This window comes from Dama dama, chromosome 7, assembly GCF_033118175.1.
Source record: "Dama dama isolate Ldn47 chromosome 7, ASM3311817v1, whole genome shotgun sequence".
NCBI classification, from domain to species: Eukaryota; Metazoa; Chordata; class Mammalia; order Artiodactyla; family Cervidae; genus Dama; species Dama dama.
The window spans coordinates 30,359,918-30,385,828 of NC_083687.1; the positions used below are offsets into that span (position 1 = coordinate 30,359,918).

Below are 25,911 nucleotides of genomic sequence, written 5' to 3' on the forward strand. Positions count from 1 at the left end.
GAATATTAGATTCTCTAGATATGCTCTAAATATAAATGACACCAAAAGATTGAGTGAGTGAAAGTTGCTCCGTTGTGTCCGACTCTTTGCGACCCCAAGGAATTCTCCAGGCCAGGATACTGGAGTGGGTAGCTGTTCCCTTCTCCAGGGGATCTTCCCAACCAGGACTCAAACTCAGGTCTCCCACATTGCAGGTGGATTTGTTACCAGCTGAGCCACAAGGGAAGCTCACCAAAACATTATATAATATAAAATTAAGTGTGGTAAGTACAAAGCCTGCTTTCTCAACCACTCAAAGAAAGCTATCTAAAATACAGACTCCTTTGCTCATCTCTACCTGGACGTATAGAATTTGGAGGGGGAAGTAGAAGAATTAATGAGTACATTAAATTTTAGTAAGCAGTTAGATTTTTTCAGCTTTGAAATAAAGTAGTATAAAAAATTTTTTCAAGTGGAGGATAATTGCTTTACGATGTTGTGTTGATTTCTGCTGTACAACAAGGTGAATCAGCCATAATTATATGTGTGTGTGTGTGTGTGTGTGTGTGTGTATGTGTGTGTATGTGTGTGTGTATGTATATATGTGTGTATATATGTGTGGGTGTATATGTGTGTGTGTGTGTGTGTATGTGTATGTGTGTGTGTGTGTGTGTGTATCCCTCCCTCTTGAGCCTCCCTCCCACCCAAAGTAGTGTAAAATTTCTAAAAGGCACTTTTGCAAATCATCCCTACAGTTTAAGTGTGCTTGTATTTTGACGCAGAAATAACTAAATTCCTGTGACTTTCCTGGCTTCCCAATGGTTAAGACTCTGTGTTTCCAATGCAGGGGGCATGGGTTCAGACTCTGGCTGGGGAACTAAGATCCCACATGCCAAACAACGTGGCCAGAAAAAAAGCAAAAGAGAAGTAACTAAATTCCTAAAAAGGATTTATCTTAAGAAGATAATCATACATGTCTCAAAAATATTAATATGTGTTTAACGATGTTTCCTGAATTGTGATTTATACAAGCAAAATAGTGGAACTTATCTAAATGCTGTAGTCAATATGATGGTGTGCTCAGTCGTGCTTTACTCTTTGTGACCCCATGGACTATAGCCTGCTGGTCTTCTTTGCCCATGGGATTTCTCAGGCAAGAACACTGGAGTGGGTTGCCATTTCCTCCAGGGAAGATCTTCCCCACCCTGGGATCAAACCCAAGTCTCCCGCATTGCAGGGGGATTCTTTACCATCTGAGCCACCAGGGAAGCCCATTATAATAATGGTAACTGTGAATAAAGGAACACTTAATAGGTCTCAGGCAATAAGGCCATGTGATTTACATGGTCAAATTTTACCCTCAAAGCAAACCCATGAAGCACCCAATTTGTGATCATTTTCTACTGAGAGAGTTTAAGGAGGTGGTGGAGTTGGGGATGGGATTGAACCCAGGATATCTTCTCTCAGAGACCTTTGTGACCTATTTTCCATTAGTTCCCTGTCCAGCAGGTAGCAGACATGACTCTGCACCCCATGCTAGTGAACTGTTGCAGTGTTCCAGAATGTTCTATAAGAAGAGGCTGCTAGGTTCAGAAGTCAGGAGGACATCAAGTGGCAGTGTGGCTTAGCTGCCTGAGCCACACTAAAGTCCATCATCCAGTATATGTTTTGAGGCCGCCAGTGGATCAGGATCTGCTAGTTCCTGGAAACAGAAGGAAGAGCAAGAGTAAGACCCTGGTGATATGGCGCTTTAACTGTTATAAGGGAAATAAACATTTAGCAGAAATCATAAAAGAAGATAATCAAGAGACCTAATGGATTCCATATGACTATAATCAATAATATAAAAGATGTGAAAAAGATATGGCATATGAAACAAGACCAGAATTACATACTATTGTATACAGAGAAGAAGAAAGTGCTCTTAGAAATTAGAAATATGATCATAGAAATAAATAATTCAATAGAAGAATTAGAAAATTAAGTTTTACTTCCATTTAGTGCTACAAAATGGAGAAGTAATGGCAAGAAGGAAAGAAGAACTATAAGAATTCTGGGTTATCAGCAAGGGATTCCAACACATCAAGAACATAAGTTTCAAAGAGAATGGAGAGTAGCAAATATTTTTAAAATTTCAAGAAAGTTTCTCAGAGTTTGACAGACAAAAGCTTATACTTTGAATGGTCCCCACCAAGTTCTCAGCACAGGAGATGAAAACAGATATATGAAAACAAAGATATATCACAGATGAAATTTCAGTAAAAAGGGTGGAAAAGTAGAGGCTTTGAGCACTCCCCTGGTGGCACAATGGTTAAGAATCGACCGGCCAATGCAGGGGACACAGGTTTGATCCCTAGACTGGGAAGATTTCATATGCCCAGAGCAACTAAGCCCATGCATCCCAACTACTGAGCCCGCGAGCCTAGAGCCTGTGCTCCACAAGAGAAGCCGCCTCCTGCTCGGTGCAACGAAAGCCCTTGGACAGCAACGAAGACCCAGCGCAAACAAAAATAAAGTAAGTAAAATTTTTTAAAAAGAAGAGACTCTGAAAACTTCAAGAGGCAAAAAAATCTGCTCTGAAGAAGCTAGAAAATGTTGAAACAATGCTTTCTAAATTCTGAGGAAAATTATTTTCAACACAGAATTCTATACCAAGTTACTATGTGAATAAGTGCTGGTAGCCTGAAGACATTTTTAGATATTTGCATGTGTGTGTGTGTGTGTGTGTGTGTGTGTGTGTGTGTGTGTGTTGGTCGCTCAGTTGTGTCTGATTCTTTGAGACCCCATGGACTGTAGCCCACCAGGTCCTCTGTCCTTGGAATTCTCCAGGCAAGAATTCTGGAGTGGGTACGCCAGTCAGAATGGCTGCTATCAATGAGTCTACAAACAATAAATGCTGGAGAGAGTGCGGAGAAAAAGGAACCCTCTTACACTGTTGGTGGGAATGCAAACTAGTATAACCACTATGGAGAACAGTGTGGAGATTCCTTAAAAAACTGGAAATAGAACCGCCATACGACCCAGCAATCCCACTGCTGGGCATACGCACCGAGGAAACCAGAAGTGAAAGAGACACGTGTACCCTAATGTTCATCGCAGCACTGTTTATAATAGCCAGGACATGTAAGCAGCCTAGATGTCCATGGGCAGATGAATGGATATATATATATCCATATATATCCATATACATAATGGAATATTACTCAGCTACTAAAAAGAATGCATTTAAATCAGTTCTAATGAGGTGGATGAAACTGGAGCCTATTGGACAGAGCGAAGTAAGTCAGAAAGAAAAACACCAATATAGTATATTAATGCATATACATGGAATTTAGAAAGATGGTAACGATGACCCTATATGCGAGACAGCAAAAGAGACACAAATACAAAAAACAGACTTTTGGACTCTGTGGGAGAAGGCGAGGGTGGGATGATTTGAGAGAATAGCGTTGAAACATGTATATTATCATATGTGAAACAGATCACCAGTCCAGGTTCGATGTATAAGACAGGGTACTCAGGGCTGGTGCACTGGGATGACCCTGAGGGATGGGATGGGGAGGGAGGTGGGAGGGAGAGTCAGGATGGGGAACACATGTACATCCATGGCTGATTCATGTGAATGTATGGCAAAAACCACCACAGTATTGTAAAGTAATTAGCCTCCAATTAAAATAAAATAATAAAAAAAAGAATACTGGAGTGGGTTGCCATGCCCTTCTCCAGGGGATTTTTTTAACTATTTAGAGTTTCAATATTTTACTTTATATGGTCCCTTTCTCAGCATACTAACTAGATGAAGTAAAGGAAAAGTGTTTGAAAAAACCAAAAAAGAAGAACATGTGAGATCCAGGCAACAGGGAAGCCAGCAGGAAAGAGAGGCAGAGGTCAGCCTAGGATGAGGTGAAGGAGATTCCGAATGTCATCTGCTGGGAGCCAACACACGAGACCCTACCCCTAACAAGGCCATGAGGGAGAAAACCTGACGGGCAAGGCGGATCAGGTTTTCAGGGGTTTCGAAAAGTCCAGCTCATGAGATCCCACCCATGACAAGGTCACGAGGAGAAAGCCTGACAGGCAAGGCAGATCAGGTTTTCAGGGATTTTGAAAAGCTGCCCCCAGCGCTCACCTTAAAGATGGTATCTGTCTTTCTGATGCCTGCCTCAATGGACTACTCCCTAATTTCTCTGACACAGGCGGGAAGGCCTTCCCCGATCTCTTCCCAAATAAGAATCAATTTAGAACTTTAATCAATAAGTTTCCCAGGTGGTGGTATTTTATGAGATTATCCAGGGTGATAGGAGTGTTTTACTTTAAACTCCTTTGCTGGCAGTTTGTTAGCCAAATGTATTTATGCCCTTGGTACTAATATGCATGATTGCTTATAATATCCTAATCATAAAATAGCATGAAGAACCTGATTATATAAAAGCCCTAGTAGATATAGAGCCCTTTTAAGGGGTAAAGGAGTCCTATTAGAAAACATAAGAAAAATTATTCTATAGGTGGTTATTGGGTTGTGATTTGCTTGCTGTGTTTTGCTTGCTGTGTTCTGCTTGCTGTGTTTTTGCTTTTAATGTGCTAAGGTTGTGTTATAGAAACCATTGTTAATATAGTTAAAGATCTAGAGAAATAAGGACTTAGCCCTAGTGTGGTAACAATGAAATGGTTGTTAATTGTCAGCCAGGAGTGCTAGGCAGAAGCTGCCTCACCAAAGTCGCAGAGTCTGTGTGGGATAAACTTCTTAGATAAACGCAACTGACAACTTCTGCAGAAGGATTAATTTTTGTGTTAACAAGGTTATACTTCTACTCTGTACTGTTGCCCTATGAGACTGCTACCTTTCAGTTAAAGTCACCAGAGAAACAGAAAATAGGTTTACATTCACCTGACCTGCATAAAATGTTCATAGGCCCCAAGGCCAGAAGATAACGTACAAGACCCTCATAAACAAAGAAGTATGCAGAAAACACCCTGGTTTTGTGAAGGACAAGCTGACATAATGTTAAACTATCTTCCCCTTAGAAATGTACTAACTTAGGGTATAAAAGCTATGGTAAAAAATAAAGCATTGCCAGATTCTGCCAGACTCTGCACCCCCGGTCTGGTCTCTCTCTCTCTTTCTCTCTCTCTCCCTCCCTCGCAGACTTGGCCCTATCAAGGCTAGTCTCACGTGTCTTCTCTCTCTCTCTCTCTCGCCGATGCCGTTCATCCTGAGGGTACCCCCTGGATCCTGCTGAGGCTGGACCCCGGCAGTCAGCCACGCCCCAGGTGAGCAGGGAACCTGTCCCCATGTGGCAGCCCCGAGGGCTGTGGGAAAGTCTGTGCAAAGAGATGAAGTTGGTAGAATATCTGATGTGCTTGAATATATTCATTAAGTACTTAGGCTGTGGAGGAAAGTTTGAGAGTGATCTCATAATGAATACGACAGAAACTAAGCAAACGAAGGAATAAGACACTTATTAATTCGAGAACAAAATTCAAGGGAAAAAAATTATCATAGTCTACTAAATGCTTAGCTGTGAGTAGCATTTATTTACACAGTCATAATAATGTAGACACTGAACATTAAGCTAATAAAAATGATAAAATAACTATTTGAAGGATCATGGTATGTTAAAGAGAGCTAATTCACTAAAATGATACATAAACAAAAACAAAGAAAGACCACTATGAATGTGCTATTTAGAGGAACAGAAATACCAATAAGAGAAACAGACACAAACCTTAAAGAGGTTGGCTCCGAGATCAGAAATGGGATGTATGGAAGATTGGGGAGACTCCCCTGGTGGCTTAGATGGCAAAGAATCTGCTTAAATGCAGGAAACCTGGGTTCATTACCTGGGTCAGGAAGATCCTCTGGAGAAGGGAATGGCTACCCACTCCAGTATTCTTGCCTGGAGAGTTCCATGGACAGAGGCTGCAATCCATGGGGTTGCAAAGAGTTGAATACAACTAAGTGACTTTCACCTACTCACTTATTTTCATTAACAGGACTTGTAGTGGTATTTACTTTTCAAGATATGTGCATATATGTATCTGCTAAAAATAAAAGACAACACAGTAGGTGAGAGAATGGACTCAAGTATTGTTCTATAAGGAAAGTCATAGAAATGGGGCACTGGTTGGAGGGGGATATGGGACCAAGTGGTGGATTTTAATGGGACCATTTTATTTTCATTTATTTGGTTTCATTTTGTTTGTTCTAATGAGAGGTATTAACATTACAGCACATTTGTATGCAAGAATGAATGATACAATAGAGACTAGGAAATTGATTATTGGGGGAAGCAGGGCCCAATCTTAAGCTCAGGCTGAGAGGTGACCTTAGGTAGGTGCGGGACCATCCATCATCACTAGTTGGAAGGCAGAGATACAGGCACAGAACTTGGGGCCACTGAGATCTGGGCTCATCAACTTAGAGCTGTGGCCCTTGGGCAGCAGCAGGTTATATAATAAACTAGAAGAAAATACAACAGAATATTTCCAAGTGTGAAGGCTACGGCTATTTTTATTATCAGTTTCATCATTTTATAAATTTTCTATAGTGAACATACTTTATCATACATTATAGAATATCTGTATACATTATAATCAGAATTTTTAAAACTCGGTTTAAAGTTTGAAAGGGAAGACAGATGGGTAGAAAAAGTCAGGAACTTGGGGCAAACAGCTGGAAGTGTAGGACTGCCATGTTTGGACTCTGGTGCAATAAACTCATAGAACTGTTTCTCCATTTTCAGGACACTGTTCTCTATGAAGGGCAAGCAGGATCTTTCCCTTCTTTGGGAGGCTAGGTCATTTATTACTTTCTTATCAACTCACTGATGCTTTTAAGAAGATGGTTTTTGAGTTTAACATGGTATTTTTACCTCTTTTCAGTGGAAGGATTTGTCCATATACTATAGCCTACTTTTCTAGAAATGGAAAATGGAAGGCAAAACAGTTCCGTGAAAAGATCTTTGGGGAGTTTCTGGTTTCAGTTCTACACGTGAGCAGCTTGGAAATCACCTTTCTGTCTTTAAGACAAGTAAAAACCTGAATAAGCTGAAAAATTACCAATTCTTCTAGAATTCATAAAAGAGAGGAAACAGGACAAACCACTGCCCCCACGATGAAAAAAAAAAAAATTCCCAAAAGTTCCCAAAAGCAAAATTTGAATTTACTACACACTGGGAACTATTCACATAGCATTTACAATGTATTTACAACCATTTCCATAGCAGTTACAGGTATTGTATTACAGGTATTAGAAGTAACCTAGAGATGATTTAAAGTACACAGGAGAATGTGTGTAGATTATGTACAAACACTATGAGATCATTTAAAAGGGACTTGAGCATCCACAGATTTTGGTATCTTTGAGGGGCCCTGAAATTAATTCCCTGTGGATGCGAAGGGACAATGTAGATCAACTGAATAGAATAAGAGCCTAGAGATAGACTCACATAAATATTGTCAACTGACCTTTGACAAAAGAGCAAGGCAATACAATGGAGGAAAGATAACCTCTTTAATAAACGGTGCTGGAACAACTGGACATCTATATTAAAAAGCATCAATCTCACACAGACTTTACACCCTTCACAGAAATTAACTCAAAATGGAGTATAGAGCTAAATGTATAACATTAAATTATACAACACCCAGAAGATGATAAAGGGGAGACCCTTGATGACTTCTGGGTATGGTAATGACTTTTTAGATACAACACCAAAGGCAAAATCCATGAAAGAAATAATTGATAAGCTGGACTTTAATTAAAGTCTTCTACAAATGTGAGTGAGGATGTGGAGAAAAAGGAACTCTTAGGCACTGTTAGTGGGAATATAAAATTAGAGCAGCCATTATGGAAAAAACAGTATGGAGATCTCTCAAAAAATTAAAAATGGAACTACCATGTAATCTAGCAATTCTACTCTTGGATGTTTATCTGAAGAAAATGAAAACACTAACTCAAAAAGAGATGTAGCAGCCATGGCGATGGAGAACACGGGATGTCTGGAACCCTGGGTGGGGCGACTGGGTGAACCCCCGAGTATGAGCCTGGACTATGAGTTTTACCAGCTGAGCAGGGCCAAGACTAGAGCACAGACGAGCAGGCAGCTGCCGGAGGAGGCCGCTGTCTGCCACCAGCTAGGGGAACTCCTGCTGGGATGGCTGTGGCCAGGCTCTGACCTCCGTCCTGCGGGCCTGCCCCACGCTCAGCACCCTGTACCTCCAGGCCTGTGATACAGGCCCCAGCTTTTTCCTGAACCACCAGATGGCCCTGAGCAGCACCTTCCGAGACACCCAGTGCCTGAAGACACTGGCCCTGTCCTACAATGGCCTGGCGCCACTGCCCTAGCCCAGGCCCTGAGCAGCCTGCCAGCCCGCAGCCTCCTGCACCTGGAGCTAAGTGCTGTGGCTGCTAGCGAGAGTGACCCAGGCCTCATGGACCCTGGTCAGCTACCTGATTCAGGAAGACTGCGCCCTGGAGCACCTGAACCTGTCGGCAAATCACCTGGGCAACGTGGCCTGAAGAGCTCTGAACTGATGTCTCCGTCTCTGCTCCTCACTGGTCTCACTCATCTGTCTGCTAACCCTGAAATCAGCTGAACTGGCTTGAAGGAGCTCCTGGCTGCCCTCCGAGATTGGTCCAGAGGCCTCAGCTTCCTCCGCCTGTCAGGCTGTGCTGTCCAGGCCGCCTGGGCCTCTGGCACAAGGTTATGGTGCAGCAGCCGTCTCTCCGCCGAGGACCGTGATGCCCTGCCTGCCAGCTGGGCCCCAAAGGGTGCACCCTGGACCGAGGCCCCAAGCTCTTCTTCAGGGGCCTCTGACTGGCCAGCTCCATGCCCCACCCGCCCCACCCGTCAAGCCTCTACTAAAGGAAGCCGTTCTGCCTGCACCTCCCTCAGCTTCTGCTGTCTGGAAGGCAAGTGGGAGGCAGAAGGCAAGGTTGTAAAGCCTAGAGCCCTCCTGGAAGTGAGGATGTTACTGAGACAGGTTCATCTGACCAGTAAGCAGTGAGTCAAAACCTCAAACATGCCAAGGTTTGCAGCAGAGAGAGGATTTAGTCACAAGGCAGCCAAGTGAGGAGACGGGAAGACAGATCTAATGTTTCCTTCCCCAAAGGCCAGGGGCTTGCGATATTTACAGGACAAAGAAGCAGGCCAGGGGAATTCCCTGGCAGTTCAGTGAGTAGGACTCAGCACTTTCACTGCCAAGGGCCCCGGGTTCAATCCCTGGTGGGGGAACTAAGATCCTACAAGCCGAATGCCTGTCTCCTCCTCCCCCACCTCCCAAGCAGGGTGGTCTTAGGCATGGGAAAAGGACATTGGAGGCAGGAAAAAGGTGAGGTAATCTGCTCTTCAGAGCCTCATCTGAATTACTTGCTTCTTCAGGGGACCCATGTTAAAACATGGTGGCGCATGACGGGGGAAGGGGGCTCTGTTGTCAAAAGGTCATTCATTAGACACCTATGCAGGGCCAGTTCTAGTGTGAAACATGCAAGTTTTTGTGTCAGCAATTAAAGCCAGCTTGATCAGTGGGGAGAAAAGAGATGTGCACCCCCATGTGCACTGAAGTATTACTACAATAGTCAAGATATAGAGACAGCCTAAGTGCCCATCAATGATTGAATGGATATGAAAATGTAAGAGACACTGGGAAGACCCAGAGGAATCGGGTGGAGAGGGAGGTGGGAGGGGGGATCGGGATTGGGAATACATGTAAATCCATGGCTGATAAAAAAAAAAAAAAGAAAATGTAAGAGAAATATTAGTCTGCCATATAAAATATGGAATCTTGCCATTTGTATCAAGATCTAATGTACAATGGTGGGACGGGCAGAGGATAACCTTCATACACTTTTAAAAAAATTATCTATTTATTTTTAGCTGTGCTGGGTCTTCACTGCTGTGCAAGGGCTTTCTCTAGTAGTGGAGAGTGGGGGCTTCTCGCTGTGCTGGCTTCTCTTGTTGCAGAGCACAGGCTCTAAAGCATGTGGGCTCCAATAGTTGTGATCAGTGGGCTCTGTTGCTCCACGGCATGTGGGATTTTCCTGGAACAGGGATTGAACCATGTTCCCTGCATTGGCAGGCAGATTTTTAACCAGTGGACCACCAGGGAAGCCCCGAACACATTTAAAAGGGGAGAAATGGGAGGCACAAAGAGCCATGTTCACAAAGAGCAATGTTCAAATACAGCCAAAACCGAAATGAAATTTGTCATTCTTTTTCCATCTCTCATTCCCGACCTCCACCCCCAGTAACTGTACCCTCTTCCCATGTTAGGGGAATCCCAGACTTTAAGGCCCTGGTAGAAGGCAGAGACTACCTCCCTCCGTATGAGAGGAAAATTTGCTTACCCAACATTCTTGCAGGTAGACACAGTATAAGTCCACAGTTAGGTGACCGCATACTGACTCTGGCTCAGGGCGTGGTGACATAAGCTGAAACAGTGAAGAATGCATTTGGCAAAGGTGGCATGAATGGCAGTAATGACACCCATTTGCCAAGAGAAGTAACGAAAGCAGTCCCAGCCCGGCACGGGATCAGTGGTGTGAGCTGTGACATCTGTGCTCAGCTGGGGCCAGTGGGTCCGATGTGGGACTCCACTAGGAGGATTGTGGATTCTGTTCCTGGCTGTATAGCTTCAAGCTTATTCTGTGGCTTTTCCTGAAATGAAATGAGTCCCCAGGGTACACATACACGCAATTTTCGTTTATGTAACAGAAAAATTTGTATTCTGTTGTTTACACTAAGGAATGAGTGAGAAATCCATTTAGGTAATAGTTTCAAACAGCAAGGATTCATTGATTTTCATTATTTTGAGCTGATAACACTTCTTTAGTCTTCCACTTGGCTATGTACCTCAGGGTAGAGAAACCAATATGCATCTCTAGCCCTTTTCTTCCCAGGAAAGTACAACTGTTGAAGTGTGGATTTAAGACTCCTCCCCAACCTGAATGCTCTCTGATCACTGACCTCAGTCATTTAGTAGAAACTTGTCCCACCAAAGGGACAAGGACAAAGAAACAGACAAGATGACTCATCCAACCAGTGACCACTTTGAAGCCCACAAAGGACTTAGCACTCACTGGAGAGGGCTCATACCTCCTCGTATCCTTCTCTGGTCCCACTGACATCAGACTCAGCACAGCAAATAGCACAGCTGGAAGATTCTCAGTGCTTCTGTTTGTTTTCCTGTCTCAAACTTTACGAATCTTTTTATTTATTAACCCATCAACCCTCATGACATGAATGAGAAAAAACAAATTCACATCCAGATTCTTATGTTCAGTATTTCTCAGCACAACATGAAGTTAAGACAAAGGTAGAAAGGGCCCAGCCCTGCCTCAGCCAAAACAGAGGAGTCCAACAGGGAAGAGAACACAGGTCTGGGTGGAGAGGGGGTGCGGTGGGCAGGGGTGGGCCAGTCTCCCTACCTCCTCACATTATGCTAATAGGAACACAGATGCATTCAGATGCAGCTGCAGAAAGAGGGGTCCCGGGATCTGATGTCACAAAGTGGGACGGATAATCACTCAGTCCCCACAAGGCAGCTGTCTCACACTGTAAAAGAAGAGAATCAGGAACCAGTTCAGGTCAGTCATGTAAGCACTCACATTCTCCACAGCCCCCCACATGCTTGCATGTCCCACTCAAAGATCCCTGCCGCCCAATGTGTCCCCTCTGCCCCAATCCCCCTTCCAATCTAGACCCTCCAGGGTCTCACCTTTAGGAACTGAGAGAGACACATCAGAACCCTGGGCACTGTCACTGCCTGGGGAAGAACAAGACCAGGACATGGTCAGAACCCACAGGAGAGAAACTAGAGAAGGAACTTTGAGGAGGGTGAGCCCCACATGGCCTCCGGTCTTCACCCTCACAGGGTCTCAGGAATCACCCCCTCTATACTTACTTGCAGCCTGGGCGTAGATCCATCCTTTTTCACCTGTGAGAAGAAAATATCACGTGAGAGGCCAGGGAGAAGGCTGAGTCATGAGATCCTAGAGCAACTCCTAGTCCTGAACCCCAGAGAACTTTCTGGAACTGTGGTCAAAACTCATGATAGGATCAGGAACACAGAGAAGGGAAACGTGTAAGGACTGGGCCACCTGCCCTCCTGGAGGTCTGTCCTCAGCAAGGAGCTCCCTTCTGACCTTCAAGTGCTGGAAACCTGGTCCCCAACTGGATTTACGAAGGTGAAAAATTTCTTTCATTTTCATACAGGCTTTAAAAAAGCAAAATGTTAGCATCAGCTCCAGACTCCACATGTGTGCGGAGGGTACTTTCCAGTAACCAGGCAGGTAAACGTCTACCTGGGCTTGAAACCCCTAGTGAGACAAGAAAACTCAGATCCTCCCTCCCTTCCCTACCTGAGCACTTCTTCCTCCAGATCACAGCTCCAGTCACCACAGCCACCACGAGGAGAACCAGGCCAACAATGATGCCCATGGTGAGGAAGGAGGTCTGAGGAGGTTCTGTGGAGGAAAGGGAAGGGGCCCTGACCTCAGCTTGAGTCCCGACCTTGCTGAACTGAGTCCTGAAGGGCTCCTGCTTTATCTGAGAGGAAGCTCCACCCCACCCTGCTCCTTACCCCATCTTAGGGTGAGGGGCTCCTGAAGGCCCTCGTGCTGCACATGGCATGTGTATCTTTGCTCCTCTCCAGAAGGTATCACTAGGGCAGCCCACTTCTGGAAGGTTCCATCCCCTGAAGGCCTGGTCTCCATAAGCTCCATGTCCTGTGTCTGGTTCTCCCCATTGCACTGCCAGGTCAGTGAGATCTCCTCAGGGTAGAAGCCCAGGGCCCAGCACCTCAGGGTGACCTCACTGTCAGAGATGAAGTGACGGGTCACATGTGCCTTTGGAGGGTCTGAGGAAGAATCAGAAAATTCACAGTTTGTGTTACCTCCATGAGTCACTGAAGCAACATCATGTGACCATCCTGAGAAAGGACAGAACACTGATTTTTTCCCCCCAGCTTTACTGAGGTATACTTAACAAAAACTGTACACATTTAGAGTGTACTACATGTTGCTTTGATGTATATGTACACTGTGAAGGTGATTAATATATTCATCAAATTACCTTATATATGTGTCTGTTTAACAGGTGTGATGAGAATGATTAAGATCAATTTTAAAGTATATAACACAGGATTATTATTAACTATAGTCACCAGGCTGTACATCAGATCCCCAGACTTATTATGAACTTTTTTACCGGCTGAGCTATGGAACATTCAAGACCATGGTGTTGAAAAAAGCAGCAGAAGAGCTAGATAACAGCCTCAAATCAGAGATCAGTGATGATCTATATTAGTCCTTGGAAATTTCTAGAATGAGAGACTAGGATAGGAGCTCCAAAAACGTGAGGGGGAGAATACAGACTAAAGATCCTGACTCTGGTGGAGGCTGAATGACTCAGAAAAGCTGGAGTCAGGCCTCATTAGATGCTCTGAGGGTGAGAACAGGCCTTGAGAGAGAGTCATGGTTCACAAGATGGTGGCCAGGGTCAAAGGGCACCGCTGACCAGCTATTTCAGGGATGATTTGTTTCCTGCTTCTTCCTCAAAGACACTGGATTCCTTAATTGTCCTTCAGAGCAGTAGGGCCACTGGTGACTGTTTTGTACACAATATGAAAACCTGGGCGGATTTCCTCCCTCTCCTGACAAGAACCTGGGGCGCTGTTCCCTCAGGGACCCCATTTTCCTCTCCTCGTGGGAAGCCAGCTCCAGCCCGAGGGGAGATCAGGGAGGCCCCGCGCCCCTCATACCTGCGCGCAGCAGCGTGTCCTTCCCGTTCTCCAGGTATTTGCGGAGCCCCTCCACGCACGTGCCCTCCAGGTAGTTCCTGTCTCCCTCCGCAGTACCTGCCGCCTCCCACTTGCGCTTGGAGATCTGAGCCGCCGTGTCCGCCGCGGTCCAGGAGCGCAGGTCCTCGTTGAGGGCGAGGTAATCTCTGCCGTCGTAGGCGTACTGCACGTACCCGCGGAGGAGGCGACCCACGTCGCAGCCGTACATCTCCTGGACCGTGTGAGACCCTGACCCGCCCTGACCACCTGCGGTGATTAAACCCAAACTGAAAATGAAACCGGGTCCAGTCCCTCCGGCTCCTCCCGGGTCGGGGTGCCGGGCGTGTTCCGCAGTGTTGGGATGACCCTCGGACCCGCAGACTCGGGGCGACTCCGCCGGGGCGTGGAGGTGGGGGCCGTGACCTGGACCCGGGCCCGCGTCACTCACCGGCCTCGCTCTGGTTGTAGTAGCCGCGCAGGTTGTTCAGGTTCGCTCGGAAAGTCGGTGCGGCGTCCTTGGCTTTCTGCGTCTCCCGATCCCAATACTCGGGCCCCTCCTGCTCCACCCACCGCGCCCGCGGCTCCATCCTCGGATCCGGAGCGTCGCTGTCAAACCGCACGAACTGCGTGTCGTCCACGTAGCCGACGGTGATGAAGCGGGGCTCCCCGAGGCCGGGCCGGGACACGGCGGTGTAGAAATACCTCAGGGAGTGGGGGCCTGGGGGCGGGAAGGGGTGAGACCCAGTCCGACCCTCTTCCCCGCGCGGGTCCCGGGTCCGAGGTGTTGGGGCCGGGAGAGAGGAGGGGGCGGAGGGCCAGTGAGATGGAAGCGGTGAAAAACCGGCCCGAACTTCGAAAGGGGTAGAAAAGAGGGGTCGGGAAGCAAGGGAAGGAAGGCAGGGACCGGGGAGGGGGCGGGTCTGGGCAGGGCGTCGGGATCGCTCCTTCCCTGGGGTCTTGCCCGCCAGACTTCCGGGCGGTCCCCTCGCCCCTCCCAGCAGAGGCCATTCCCTCCCGACTCCTCACTCACCAGCCAGGCTCTCGGTCAAGACTAGGGCCCCCGAGAGCAGCAGGAGGAGGGTTCGCGGCCCCATGACGCGCATCCTCTGGGTCTGGGAAGAAACAAGAGTCTGGGCGCGGTGGGGGTCCGAACCCGTCGTCCCCGGCGAGATGTAGGGGAGGCGGGTGGTGGTCGGTGCCGCGGTTTTGCCCCGATGCTCAGCGGAGGTGGCCGCGGCGCCGGCGGCCCAGGGTGTGGCGGGGATGACCTCTGATTCCCGGGGACCGCCGGCTGCTCGAGCCCCGCCGGGCCCGCGCTCGCGGAGGCGGAGGGTCGGGGAAGCGTGGCCCCAGTGGCGGGCCACCGGGTAGGGTGAGGAAGGGTGAGCGAGGGGAAAACACAGGAAAGGACAGTGCGGGTGGCTGTGAGGTGCCCTCACCTTCAGGCGCCGTGCGGGTCTGATCCGAAGATCATGCCTGGTGGATCCTTTTCGGAAGGAAGAAGAAGAATATTTAGTCCTTAAAGTGTGGAGGGCGCTTGCACCTAGGGTCCGAAATTGAGGTGCACGGGAGAATTTAAGCCTTCTCTCAGAAGTGTGTTGGTAGAGTTAAAGAAGAAGACAGCTAACCAAAGGTCATCTGAAATTGTGACTGGCTGATAATCCCAGGACAAAATTAGAGATCACTACTCAAGCATAAGCCTCCACGAAGATGTTTGATTTAAAGGCTTGGGCTGAGTATGTTGTGGAATGGGCTGCAAAGGACCCATATGGCTTCCTTACAACAGTTATTTTGGCTCTGACTCCATTGTTTCTAGCAAGTGCTGTGCTGTCTTGGAAACTGGCCAAGATGATTGAGGCCAGGGAAAAGGAGCATAAGAAGAATCAAAAACGTCAAGAAAATATTGCAAAAGCTAAACGACTAAAAAAGGATTGAAGGAATGAACAGGCTGTGTGTCCAGAGGAAAATTGTTCGGAAAATTATGCATCTTTGAAAGGACCCATTAAGGTTTCTTTTTGGATCTTATGACAGTATTACTAAACTAAAAGTCTGAGTCTATGGAAGAATCATGTCAGTTCTCACCTGTACTGTAGCAGCTTTTCGGCTTCGGTATAGAAGTCTGTTGACAGTACTGTAAATTGGCATTTATTATGCTACAGATTATTTTAACTGACTTTCATTTGCCTTTTTGCAGCTTATATATGAATACTAAAATGAAAACATCCTGTGAAGAAAAGTGACTTTAGATTATGAACTCTATTTAAATAATGGCTTAAAATGTTCTGGACAGAGGAGATTAAGAATGTAAAAATCAAGAGTTGTTCTGAGCAGAAAAGCGTGGTTTGGCTTAAAAGATACATGGTGTATTAATTACATCTCTTATCGTTATTATTTCTTGGAATAGAATCACTTCTGGTTTCCTCAAAGCAAAATAATATTATTCAATGAGTACTTCTCTATTTTCTGTATTTTTCTTACTTTAGCTTTTGAGATACTGGTAATTACCAGATAGTCTGCATTTTTAAAAAATCTAATTTTATAAAGAATTTTCTTGTTATCTTGATTATGTAGAATACCACCTACTGGATAAAATCATTTTTCTACTTATGAACACTGCCATTTTCTTAGAGATGACTTGAGTAGAATAACACTATGATTTAAAGCTTAAGAGCAAAAATGCGAAAAAAAAAAAAAAAGAGCAAAAATGCGAAACCTGTAGTACCTTGGAACCAGTTTATTCTCACTTGTGCTAAGTAGAAATGTGAAGTAGTTAACATGTCTTATGAGATAATTTGTTTTTTATTCTATTCTTTGTTTTAATTCATGTGGTGGTGATGTCCTTTACTTTTTGATCAGACAGGTTCACGGTGAAAATTAAAATTTCAACTTTCTTTTAAGGAACTTTTAAAGAGTTACAGTTATGTCATGTGTCATAAATGGTAACAAAAGTCTTAACATTTGGAAATATTTTGTTTGCATTGTATTAATTGTGTGAAAAAGGTGTAAATATGTCAAAATGAGAATGTTCGAAATAAAGAGGTAAAGGATATTTCCTTCAGTTAAATAGTATAGTTGGAATTTTTTCCTCTTTAACATGGCTTTCTTAAATGCATGGTTGATAATTTTGTTTTCAATAATTAATAGCTTATTAATGTTTTCCTCACCCCTAATAATGAATTTTAAATTGCAAAAAAATTGTCCAATAGCTTTAATTTAAAAATGAAACTAGATATTGAAATAAATTTGATACTTTTTTATAAAAAAAAAAAAAAAAAAAGAGTCTGGGCGGATCGGTGGAGACCTTATAACCGGGATCCGCTGATTGGTTTTTCTAGACACCGGACACCCAGTGGCAGTGAAAACTGGGGCCACGTCATGAGTATCCAGGCAGCAGGGCTAAACACAGGTTGTGAGAGCAAAAGTGAAACTGAGGAGAAGGGGAATTCCCAACCTGGAGTTCCATCTCCAGACTCCGCCCTTGAGACTGAGATCCGGAGCGGCTTGCCTTTCCGGCACCTGGGGCTTTGCCCTGATCCCTCCCCTTCTGCTAGGTAGAATGTTCAAACTACCCAATAATTACACCCATCTCACAGGCTAGCAAAGTAATGCTTAAAATTCTCCAAACCAGGCCTCAACAGAGCCTGAACCCTGAACTTTCAGATGTTCAATCTGGATTTAGTAAAGCCAGAGGAACCAGAGATCAAAGTGCCAACATCCCCTGGAACATCTACTTCTGCTTTATGGACTATGCCAAAGCCTTTGACTGTGTGAATCAAAACAAACAGTGGAAACTTCTTCAAGAGGTGGGAACACCAGACAACCTGACCTGCCTACTTAAGACATTTGTATGCAGGTCAAGAAGCTACAGTTAGAACTGGACATGGAACAACAGACTGGTTCCAAATTGGGAAAGGAGTACATCAAGGCTGTATATTGTCACCCTGCTCATTTAACTTACATGCAGAGTACATCATGTGAAATGCTGGGCTGGATGAAGCACAAGTTGGAATCAATACTGCCAGGAGAAATATCAATAACCTCAGATGTGCAGATGACAACCACCCTTATGACAGAAAGCTAAGAGGAACAAAAGAGCCTCTTGATGAAAGTGAAAGAGAAGAGTGAAAAAGTTGGGTTAAAACTCAACACTCAGAAAACTAAGATCATGGCATCTGGTCCCATCACTTCATAGCAAATAAACGGGGAAACAATGGAAATAGTGGCAGACTTTACTTTTTTGGGGCTCCAAAATCATGCAGATGGTGACTGCAGCCATGAAATTAAAAGATGCTTGCTCCTTGCAAGAAAAGCTACAACCAACCTAGACAGTATATTAAAAAGCAGAGACATCACTTTGCCAGCAAAGGTCCAACTAGTCAAGCTATGGTTTTTCCAGTAATCATGTGTGGATGTGAGAGTTGGACTGTAAAGAAAGCTGGGCACTGAAGAACTGATGCTTTTGAACTGTGGTGTTGGAGAAGACTCTTGAGAGTCCCTTGGACTGCAAGGAGATCAAACCAGTCAATCTGAAAGGAGATCAGTCCTGAATATTCATTGGAAGGACTGATGTTGAAGCTGAAGCTCCAATACTTTGGCCACCTGATGGGACAAACTGCGTCATTTGAGAAGACCCTGATGCTGGGCAAGATTGAAAGCAGGAGGAGAAGGGGATGACAGAGGATAAGATGGTTGGATGACATCATTGAGTCGATGGACATGAGTCTGAGCAAGCTCCAGGAGATGGTGATGGATAGGGAGGCCTGGCGTGCTGCAATCCTTGGGGTCACAAAGAGTCGGACATGACTGAGCAACTGAACTGAACTCCCCTCCGAAAACTCTTTGTCCCCCTGTCTCCCTGAGTCCTAGCTCTGGGGCTGTTTGAGGTTTTGATTAAAATATCTACACAATCTTACAAATTAGTGAGGACCCTAAGGATAGTATTATGAGACCACTTCTATGCATATTTTCCATACTACGAATAATACAATTTTTGTTAGTTTATTTAGAATAATGTTAATAACCCATGCATTTAATATGAATAACTATTTCCCAAATAAACAGGGTAGTGAGAAGCATAGAGCTTTTTACATTTTTTCCAAGTATCTTTCTTGTCTCTTTCACTAGAAGACCACTGGGTTTTCAGGTTTGTGTCTGCACTGAATCTGTTATTTTGATGGTAGTCTGTGAAAGTGAAAAAGCCCGCACATAGGTAGGAGTAGTATTTTTTCATAATCTTTTCAGATAATTGTGGATGTTCATCTTGGATACAAAAGTAAAACTATACAAATTGTAGTTTCTCAAAAGTTTTTTCCACGGTGCACCTGAAACAATATCCTTGACTATTTTCTATTCTGTACATTAAAATTCTTAAGCCTATTTTGCTCATTGAACACCTCTTGTACTAATACAAGATTTTTACAAAGTAATACATTGTTTTACTAAATTATACAGATCTTTCTGCTCATTCATTCTTTCAATAACAGTTGTTTTCCATGAAAAAGAGGGTAGTTCAGAGCAAACAGAAATTTTTCTTGGGCCATAGGACTTTGAAATGTAGTAGAAGTGCTCGGTGTGTATTTTCCATGTCATCACAGAAGATACTTTCAAAATCTGTATTTAAGAATGATGATTAGGAAACATAAGGATTTTTATTTAATTTACTTTAGAAAATTTATTGAAGGATATTTGATTTATAATGTTAATTTCTGCTGTACAGCAAAGTGATTCACTTATACATGTGTATATATGTATATTCTTTTCATTTTTTTTCATTTTCACTTATTAAGGACAGATAAGAATTTTTATCATTCTGGATGTTTTAAAGCAAACCTGATTATTAGTTTTCTTTTTCCTGCAAGAAAGTTTAGATGAAAATAATTACTAGTGCAGTTTGCTACCATAGTCCGTTACTGCTAAGTTATGCATCAAAGCAAATGTCAACATAGTGACAAGTCAAATAATATCTGAATGATGCTATGAAAGTAGGTTTCACCTCAGGGATCTCATGAAAGGGTCTCAGTGACATCAAGGGTTCCACAGACCACACTCTGAGAACTGCTGTTCTGAATAACCCAGGGTGTCTCTCAACTGATCCCTGCCTTTGCCTCCTCTTTATTTTGGTGAATGCTTTTTCCTGAGCTGGACTCCCTGCCTCCCCAAATTTAACTGAGGGCCCTGCCCCTGGGCTGCTCCAGGAGAGAACTCACCCCCTAGAAAGTGATGCCAGAGAGTGTCCTCAATCTGGGAAGGAAGGTGGGGGGACAGGTGTTTCCCCTTTGGAACTGGGGACAGTTTGTACCTGAAGGTGCCAGACCCACTCATAACCTAGTTTGATTTTGTTACACACCAGCTTAGTATGTATTCATATCCCAGACAGAAATCTGACATAGTGTCTAAGAAAAGTAATATTGGCCCTTTCATCTCATGAGGTCTAATGAACCTGAATTGAGGCCCGGAAATCATGAAGAGCGGTCCATTCCAACAGAACATCCTGTGGTGAATGAACTGTTCTATGTCTGTGCTGTCCAGTCAGGTAGCCAGGAGCTACATGAGGCTATTTAGCACCTCAAAGTGTCTGTTGTGCTGAGCACTTTTATTTATTTTAATTTAAATTGCAATATGTGGCTACTACCTCGCATACTGGTCAATGCATATCTAGAATGTTGTTAATTAATCTCCTGTCTTTTCCCCTAAAAGATACTGTGTGACTCATAGGTTGATGCACATTAAAATAATCTTAATATTGAAGTCATGGATTTGTCTGTGCAGGTCTTAGATATAGCTTTAAAGTACAGCATGCTCTGAAATTTTCCTTAATGTGTATTTTAATAGAGTGTTCAGACATTAGCCAAACCATGGTTTATCACCTTAAGGTCGTAAGTGTTCAAAACTGCCCATCACTGGATATAATCCTTGAGCTCTTGGTGTTTTCGTTAACTTGATAAACATACAGAAGTCTTCATTTAGCCCATGAGGATGTGTTTATTGAGCACAACAGATATCAATACTTTGTGGGACTTGTACATACTTGTAAAGTTGTGAAGCAGAAGATGCAATGTTAGAATCCACCACCTTATTACTTTTTACTTACAGCTCCTGCTATACTTTCTCCCCAGATTCCATCAGTTCTGTTTCCCTTCTCCCTTGGACCCCTCTCTCCTAGACAAAAATATCCATGAATTTTTTACACTTGTGGAATGAAGAGCTTTGTGACCCAAAGATGAAAAGCGATCAAAGCATATAAATCATTCCTATGTCAATTACTCAAAAGATACAAACATATGCCCCTATTCCAATGGAGACACAAAAATTTTTGGCAAACAGGTGACATGACTCATTGTTCTTCAGCCAAAGACCACCAGGAGCAAATCTGTGAGCAGTCAAGTTGGATTTATACTGGATACAGCGAGGGAGATCACAGAGTATCAGGGACGATAGTATCCTTGTAAGGTATTAGAACATATACAGCCACGAGTCCCCAAACTCTGAGCTTGGACTGGTACCTCCTGTCAGATCAGTGCCAACATTAGATTAGAAGTAAAGTGTACAATAAATATACTGTGCTTGAATCATCCTGAAACCATTCTTTCCACCCCCAGTCCATGGAAAGATTGTCTTCCATGAAATCAGTTCCTGTTGCTAAAATGTTGAGGACCGCTGATACACAGGATGTGGGCTTTGATTTTGAGAAGCGTCTATGCAGGACTGGCTCACTCCAGATTGGGTGTTGTCAGGAAGCGGGGGCAATTCCAGGATTGGGCACCTCATGAGCCTCTGCTGTAGGGAGGGCAGACTAGAGCGAGGACACAGCGGTGACTGGGAGGAGGCGGTGGTCTCTGGATCAGCTCAGGGGGAGGTTTGGTACACGGTGAGGGCACAGGGCTGCCTGGTTGGTCTGAGCTGGTGCAGAATGCCATCGTGTTCTGGTTTTGTCTCTCTGTGTCACGCACTCAGATGTCCTTGTCTGATGCTGATCTTCTGTGAGATGACTTATGTCCAACAGGAGAACAACACAGATGGGTGGTGAGCTCCAGCCCAGCTAGAGGATTAGAATGTATGTCCTAGGGTATGAGCTGAAGGTGACCTGTCAAGTGTTTACAAACATAAGGGATTTTTAATCCCTTGTAATTTTTGAAAGCATTACTTGTCAGCACACAAGAGAATTGAAAAGATACTCAGACATATAAAAAAATAAATAATTCATGTTCTCCCCCTCATTCCCCATTCACTCAAGTCCTCTACTCAGAAACAATTGCAGTAGACATTTCTCATTTTTCTTTCCAGAGAAGTATACTGTTCATTAATGAATACTGTTAGATCAGTAGAAGAGCTCAGGCCACAGCCTGGGAGAAATTATTATAAATACACTTATCTGATAAAGTGAAAGAAAAAAGTGAAGTCACTCAGTCATGTCCGACTCGTTGCGACCCTGTGGACTGTAGCCTACCAGGTTCTTCCGTCCATGGGATTTTCCAGGCAAGAGTACTGGAGTGGGTTGCCATTTCCTTCTCCAGGGGATCTTCCCAACCCCTCCTGCATTGTAGACAGATGTTTTATCGTCTGAGCCACCAGGAAAGCCCATCAGGGAAATCTGATAAAGGACTTTGTTTTAGAATATACATAGAACTCCTCAACTCAACAAAATGAAAATAACTATTTAAAAACAAAGTCTGAACAGACACTTCTTCTAGAAGATATAACAATGGAAATGTATATGAAAAGATGCTAAACATCTTATGTTGTTAGGAAAGGTAAATTACAAAGACAGTAATGTGCATCACACCTGATGGAACATCTACAGTCCAAGAACTGGTGATGCCAAGGTTGGAGCAGCAGAAGGACGTAGAGCAGCAGAAACCCTCGCTCACTGGGGCAGGAATAGGAAGCAGTGCAGCCATGAGAAATGAGTCAGCAGTTTCTAATGAAGCTACACAGAAACTCTCCATCCTGTCTACTGATCAATCTAGTATTTCTCCAACTCATTTGAAAACTTATATTTGCACAAATCTCTGCACACCAATGTGTATATCAAAGCGCCCCTTAAGTGTGGGCTGCACACAGTGATTTTCTTCTAAAGACTACAGGGTGAAAAGTGGGGAAGTAAAAATAGAAGTTCACAAAGAAACCTGGGAAATGTACCTTAGCCAGGTAATGAAGTGAACTTATTAGTGATATTCGGGTGGACAGTGTATACCCTCGGTGACTGGAGAATGTCACTCATCTCTGTGATCCTCTTCCCCAAAACCATTTGCCCCAGTCAAATCGAAAGATGTTCTACTATGTCTCTGAGCAGTACTCCCCAAAACATCAAAGTCATCGAAAACAAGAGAAATCTGTGTGACTGTCTCAGCCAGAGGAGCCTGAAGGAGATGTGATTTCCAGACTTAATATGTGTCTTTGAGAGGATCCTGGGTCAGGTTATAGGAAAACTAATGAAGTCCAAATAAATTCTGGAGGTTAGTAACACTATCCTCCATCATCAGCTGTGAGGCATGTATGATGGTGGTATAAAAAGTCCTCACACAGTGTGGGATATATAGTAACTCTCTACTAACTTTGCTACTTTTTGGTAAATCTCAAACTATGCTAAAATGAAAGCACATTTTAATATCAACTGGAAATGAACAGGAAATGGAAGAAGTGATTATCAACTTTCCAGGATGTTTTCATCAATGAGCTTCAGAGAGGAGACATGGAGAGAAAAGATGGAAACCTGAGACACAGGGAGGGCTCCAGAGCTCTCCTCTCCTCTAATCCGTGCTGTACCCTTGAGCCTGACCCCGAGCTGCTCAGAAAGCACCCTCACCCCCTCATTGGACCAGGGCAGCCATCTCTGACTGACTCACAGCACAGTGCACCCTCTGTCTTCCCTGTGCAGAACTGGAGAGGGAAGAGTGGTCGTGCCCCCGTGTGGCCACAGGGCTGATGCCTGGACACCTGCGCTCCCCTCTGACCTCCTTCCCAGAGACCTGCCCAGGCTCTCCTCAGGCTCCCAGCGGCGGGTCAGTGCTGTGCACACAAGCTGGTGTCCATCCAGTGTCAAATTCAAAGCCTGAACTGTCACCCAAAATACACCCTGACATGGACATTTCTCTCCCCACTAAATAACCAAGGACTTTGGCCTCAGAGAGGATCAGATATCAGGGCTGTAGTGCCAGGCCCAGGGTGGAGCCCACTCACATACAGGGTGTCCTCATTACCAAGGGATGGGATCCTGAAGCCCAAGTACTGCCCCTTCATGTGGCTACTGCCAGCCTTATGGACTCTCCCTCCGGGGAATCAGCTCTGGAACCTCCATTCCTAGGATGCGGTAGAAGAGGGGAGGAAGGGGAGGGGGAGGAGATCCCAAAGTGCCTGTAAAGGTGGGGAGGCTCCTGGAGAAGTGCGGAGAGGCAGGAAACATGACGTTATGGGATGGAGGCCTCGGGTGTGGAGGGGAGGAACCCGAGAGGAGAGGGTGGGGGAGGGTCACTGCGGGGACCAGAGCACAGGGAGGCGGGGTCTGTGGGGGGAGGGGCACAGGGGCGTCCGGCCTGGGCGCTGGGAGAGGCTCTGTTTTCCACCCGGATGATAAACACACTGGTGTCAGCTCTATATTTTGCTGGTAAACTATACTTATGTTTTCAGTATTTTAGTGAAATTGCATGTATCAGTTCAGTTCAATTCAGTTCAGTTGCTTAGCCGTGTCCAACTGTTTGCAACCCCATGGACTGCAGCAAGCCAGGCCTCCCAGTCCATCACCAACTCCCAGAGTTTACTTAAACTCATGTCCATTGAGTCAGTGATGCCATCCAACCATCTCATCCTCTGTTGTCCCCTTCTCCTCCCGCCTTCAATCTTTTCCAGCATCAGGGTCTTTTCAGATGAGTCAATCTTCGCATCAGGTGGCCAAAGTATTGAAGTTTCAGCTTCAACATCAGTCCTTCCAGTGAATATTCAGGACTGATTTCCTTTAGGATTGACTGGTTGGATCTCCTTGCTGTCCAAGGGACTCTCAAGAGTCTTCTCCAACACCACAGTTCAAAAACATCACTTCTTCAGCACTTAGCTTTCTTTATAGTCCAACTCTCACATCCTTACAAGTATGGTGTGACTCAAGTACAGGTGGAAGAAGGGAAAAGACAAAAGGAGAGAACGCAGGAGATTAAAGGAATTCCTGTCTTCCAGATAAATAACACCACCTCAGTCCCACTCCACACACCCCCATACACGATGCTGGGGGAGGCGATGGGTCAGGGAGACTCAAGGAAGGGAGAGCCCATCCTCAGCTCACAGTCAGGGGTACTGGGACATTGTCCATTTATTTGCTAAAACAGTGGGACCACTGTGTCAGAAAGACTGGCCCAACAGCTTGGGAAAAAGACCTGCCCAGCTGGCGGCTATGAAGGTGGTTCCTTGAGATCAAAGGACAGGACCTGGAGGGGAGCCTGGCGGCCAGAAGGGTGACAAGGAGACCAGGCACGAGTCTGGGCCAGGGGTCCCCTAACATTTTCCAGACACAGGAAAATGACCTTCCGCCTCCCTAGACCTACACTCAAGGACACCAAGGAGGGTACCCGTCCTCTCCAGGCAGCACACACCTGCCACACTTGGAAGCCTAGAAGAATACTCTTCTGCTTTCAGTCCTAAGAGCCCAGGAACCCAGCCTCCTGCCTCTTCATCTCCTTCGTGGTCCTAACTCACTTCCCACACAAGGACAACACAGATTATCAGGGGTCCAGGGAAGTCACGGACTGGCACTGCCCCTCATCAGGGTGAGGGGTTTAGGTCACCAGAGCAGAGACCTCAGTTTTCTTCATGTCCCCAGCAGGGGGCGCCGCTCCTGACACACAGTAGGTTCTCCATCAGTTCCCTCCCTCCTGGAAGCTGTTTCCCAACAACTAAGTATAGACTATGTTGCATTTACAGGTCATTCCACCCGCTGTGAATCCCTTCCTGTGTCACTCACTAGGACCCAGTACACAGCCTGACATATAGTAACCACATAACAAATGATTAACAAATCAGTGTGGGGTTTTCTTCAACTGACTCATGTATGCATGAAGTCTAAAAAGTTCATATGACATAAAGGGTTACAGTGAAAAGTAAATTTCCTCCTCCATCCCATCCAAAATCTTTCCACTTCCCCTCCCTGGACAAGGTAAGTGTTACAGT

The 25,911-nt window shown here is 45.0% G+C and overlaps 2 protein-coding genes across 9 annotated transcripts; one reads left to right on the plus strand and one right to left on the minus strand.

The window, feature by feature from the left end:
- Positions 1–911: 911 nt before the first annotated feature.
- On the minus strand, positions 912–15,239 carry LOC133059720 (BOLA class I histocompatibility antigen, alpha chain BL3-7-like). Of its 8 annotated transcripts, none has more exons than XM_061147235.1 (10): positions 14,789–14,920; positions 14,207–14,476; positions 13,741–14,025; positions 12,562–12,837; positions 12,341–12,445; positions 11,884–11,916; positions 11,698–11,745; positions 11,408–11,534; positions 10,328–10,411; positions 912–1,681 (listed from the first exon to the last, which is right to left on the minus strand). In XM_061147235.1, exons 1-8 carry the CDS (start codon positions 14,859–14,861, stop codon positions 11,530–11,532), a joined length of 1,095 nt encoding a protein of 364 aa, XP_061003218.1. In that variant the 5' UTR covers positions 14,862–14,920; the 3' UTR covers positions 912–1,681; positions 10,328–10,411; positions 11,408–11,529. The 8 variants fall into 8 exon arrangements, with proteins under 8 accessions (XP_061003218.1, XP_061003216.1, XP_061003214.1 ...); XM_061147233.1 differs by having other exon boundaries at positions 11,076–11,534; XM_061147236.1 differs by lacking the exon at positions 912–1,681 and adding an exon at positions 9,826–10,021.
- On the plus strand, positions 14,965–16,816 carry LOC133059730 (small integral membrane protein 15-like). Its single transcript, XM_061147260.1, has one exon. It carries the CDS (start codon positions 15,469–15,471, stop codon positions 15,691–15,693), a length of 225 nt encoding a protein of 74 aa, XP_061003243.1. The 5' UTR covers positions 14,965–15,468; the 3' UTR covers positions 15,694–16,816.
- The last annotated feature ends 9,095 nt before the right edge of the window (positions 16,817–25,911 follow it).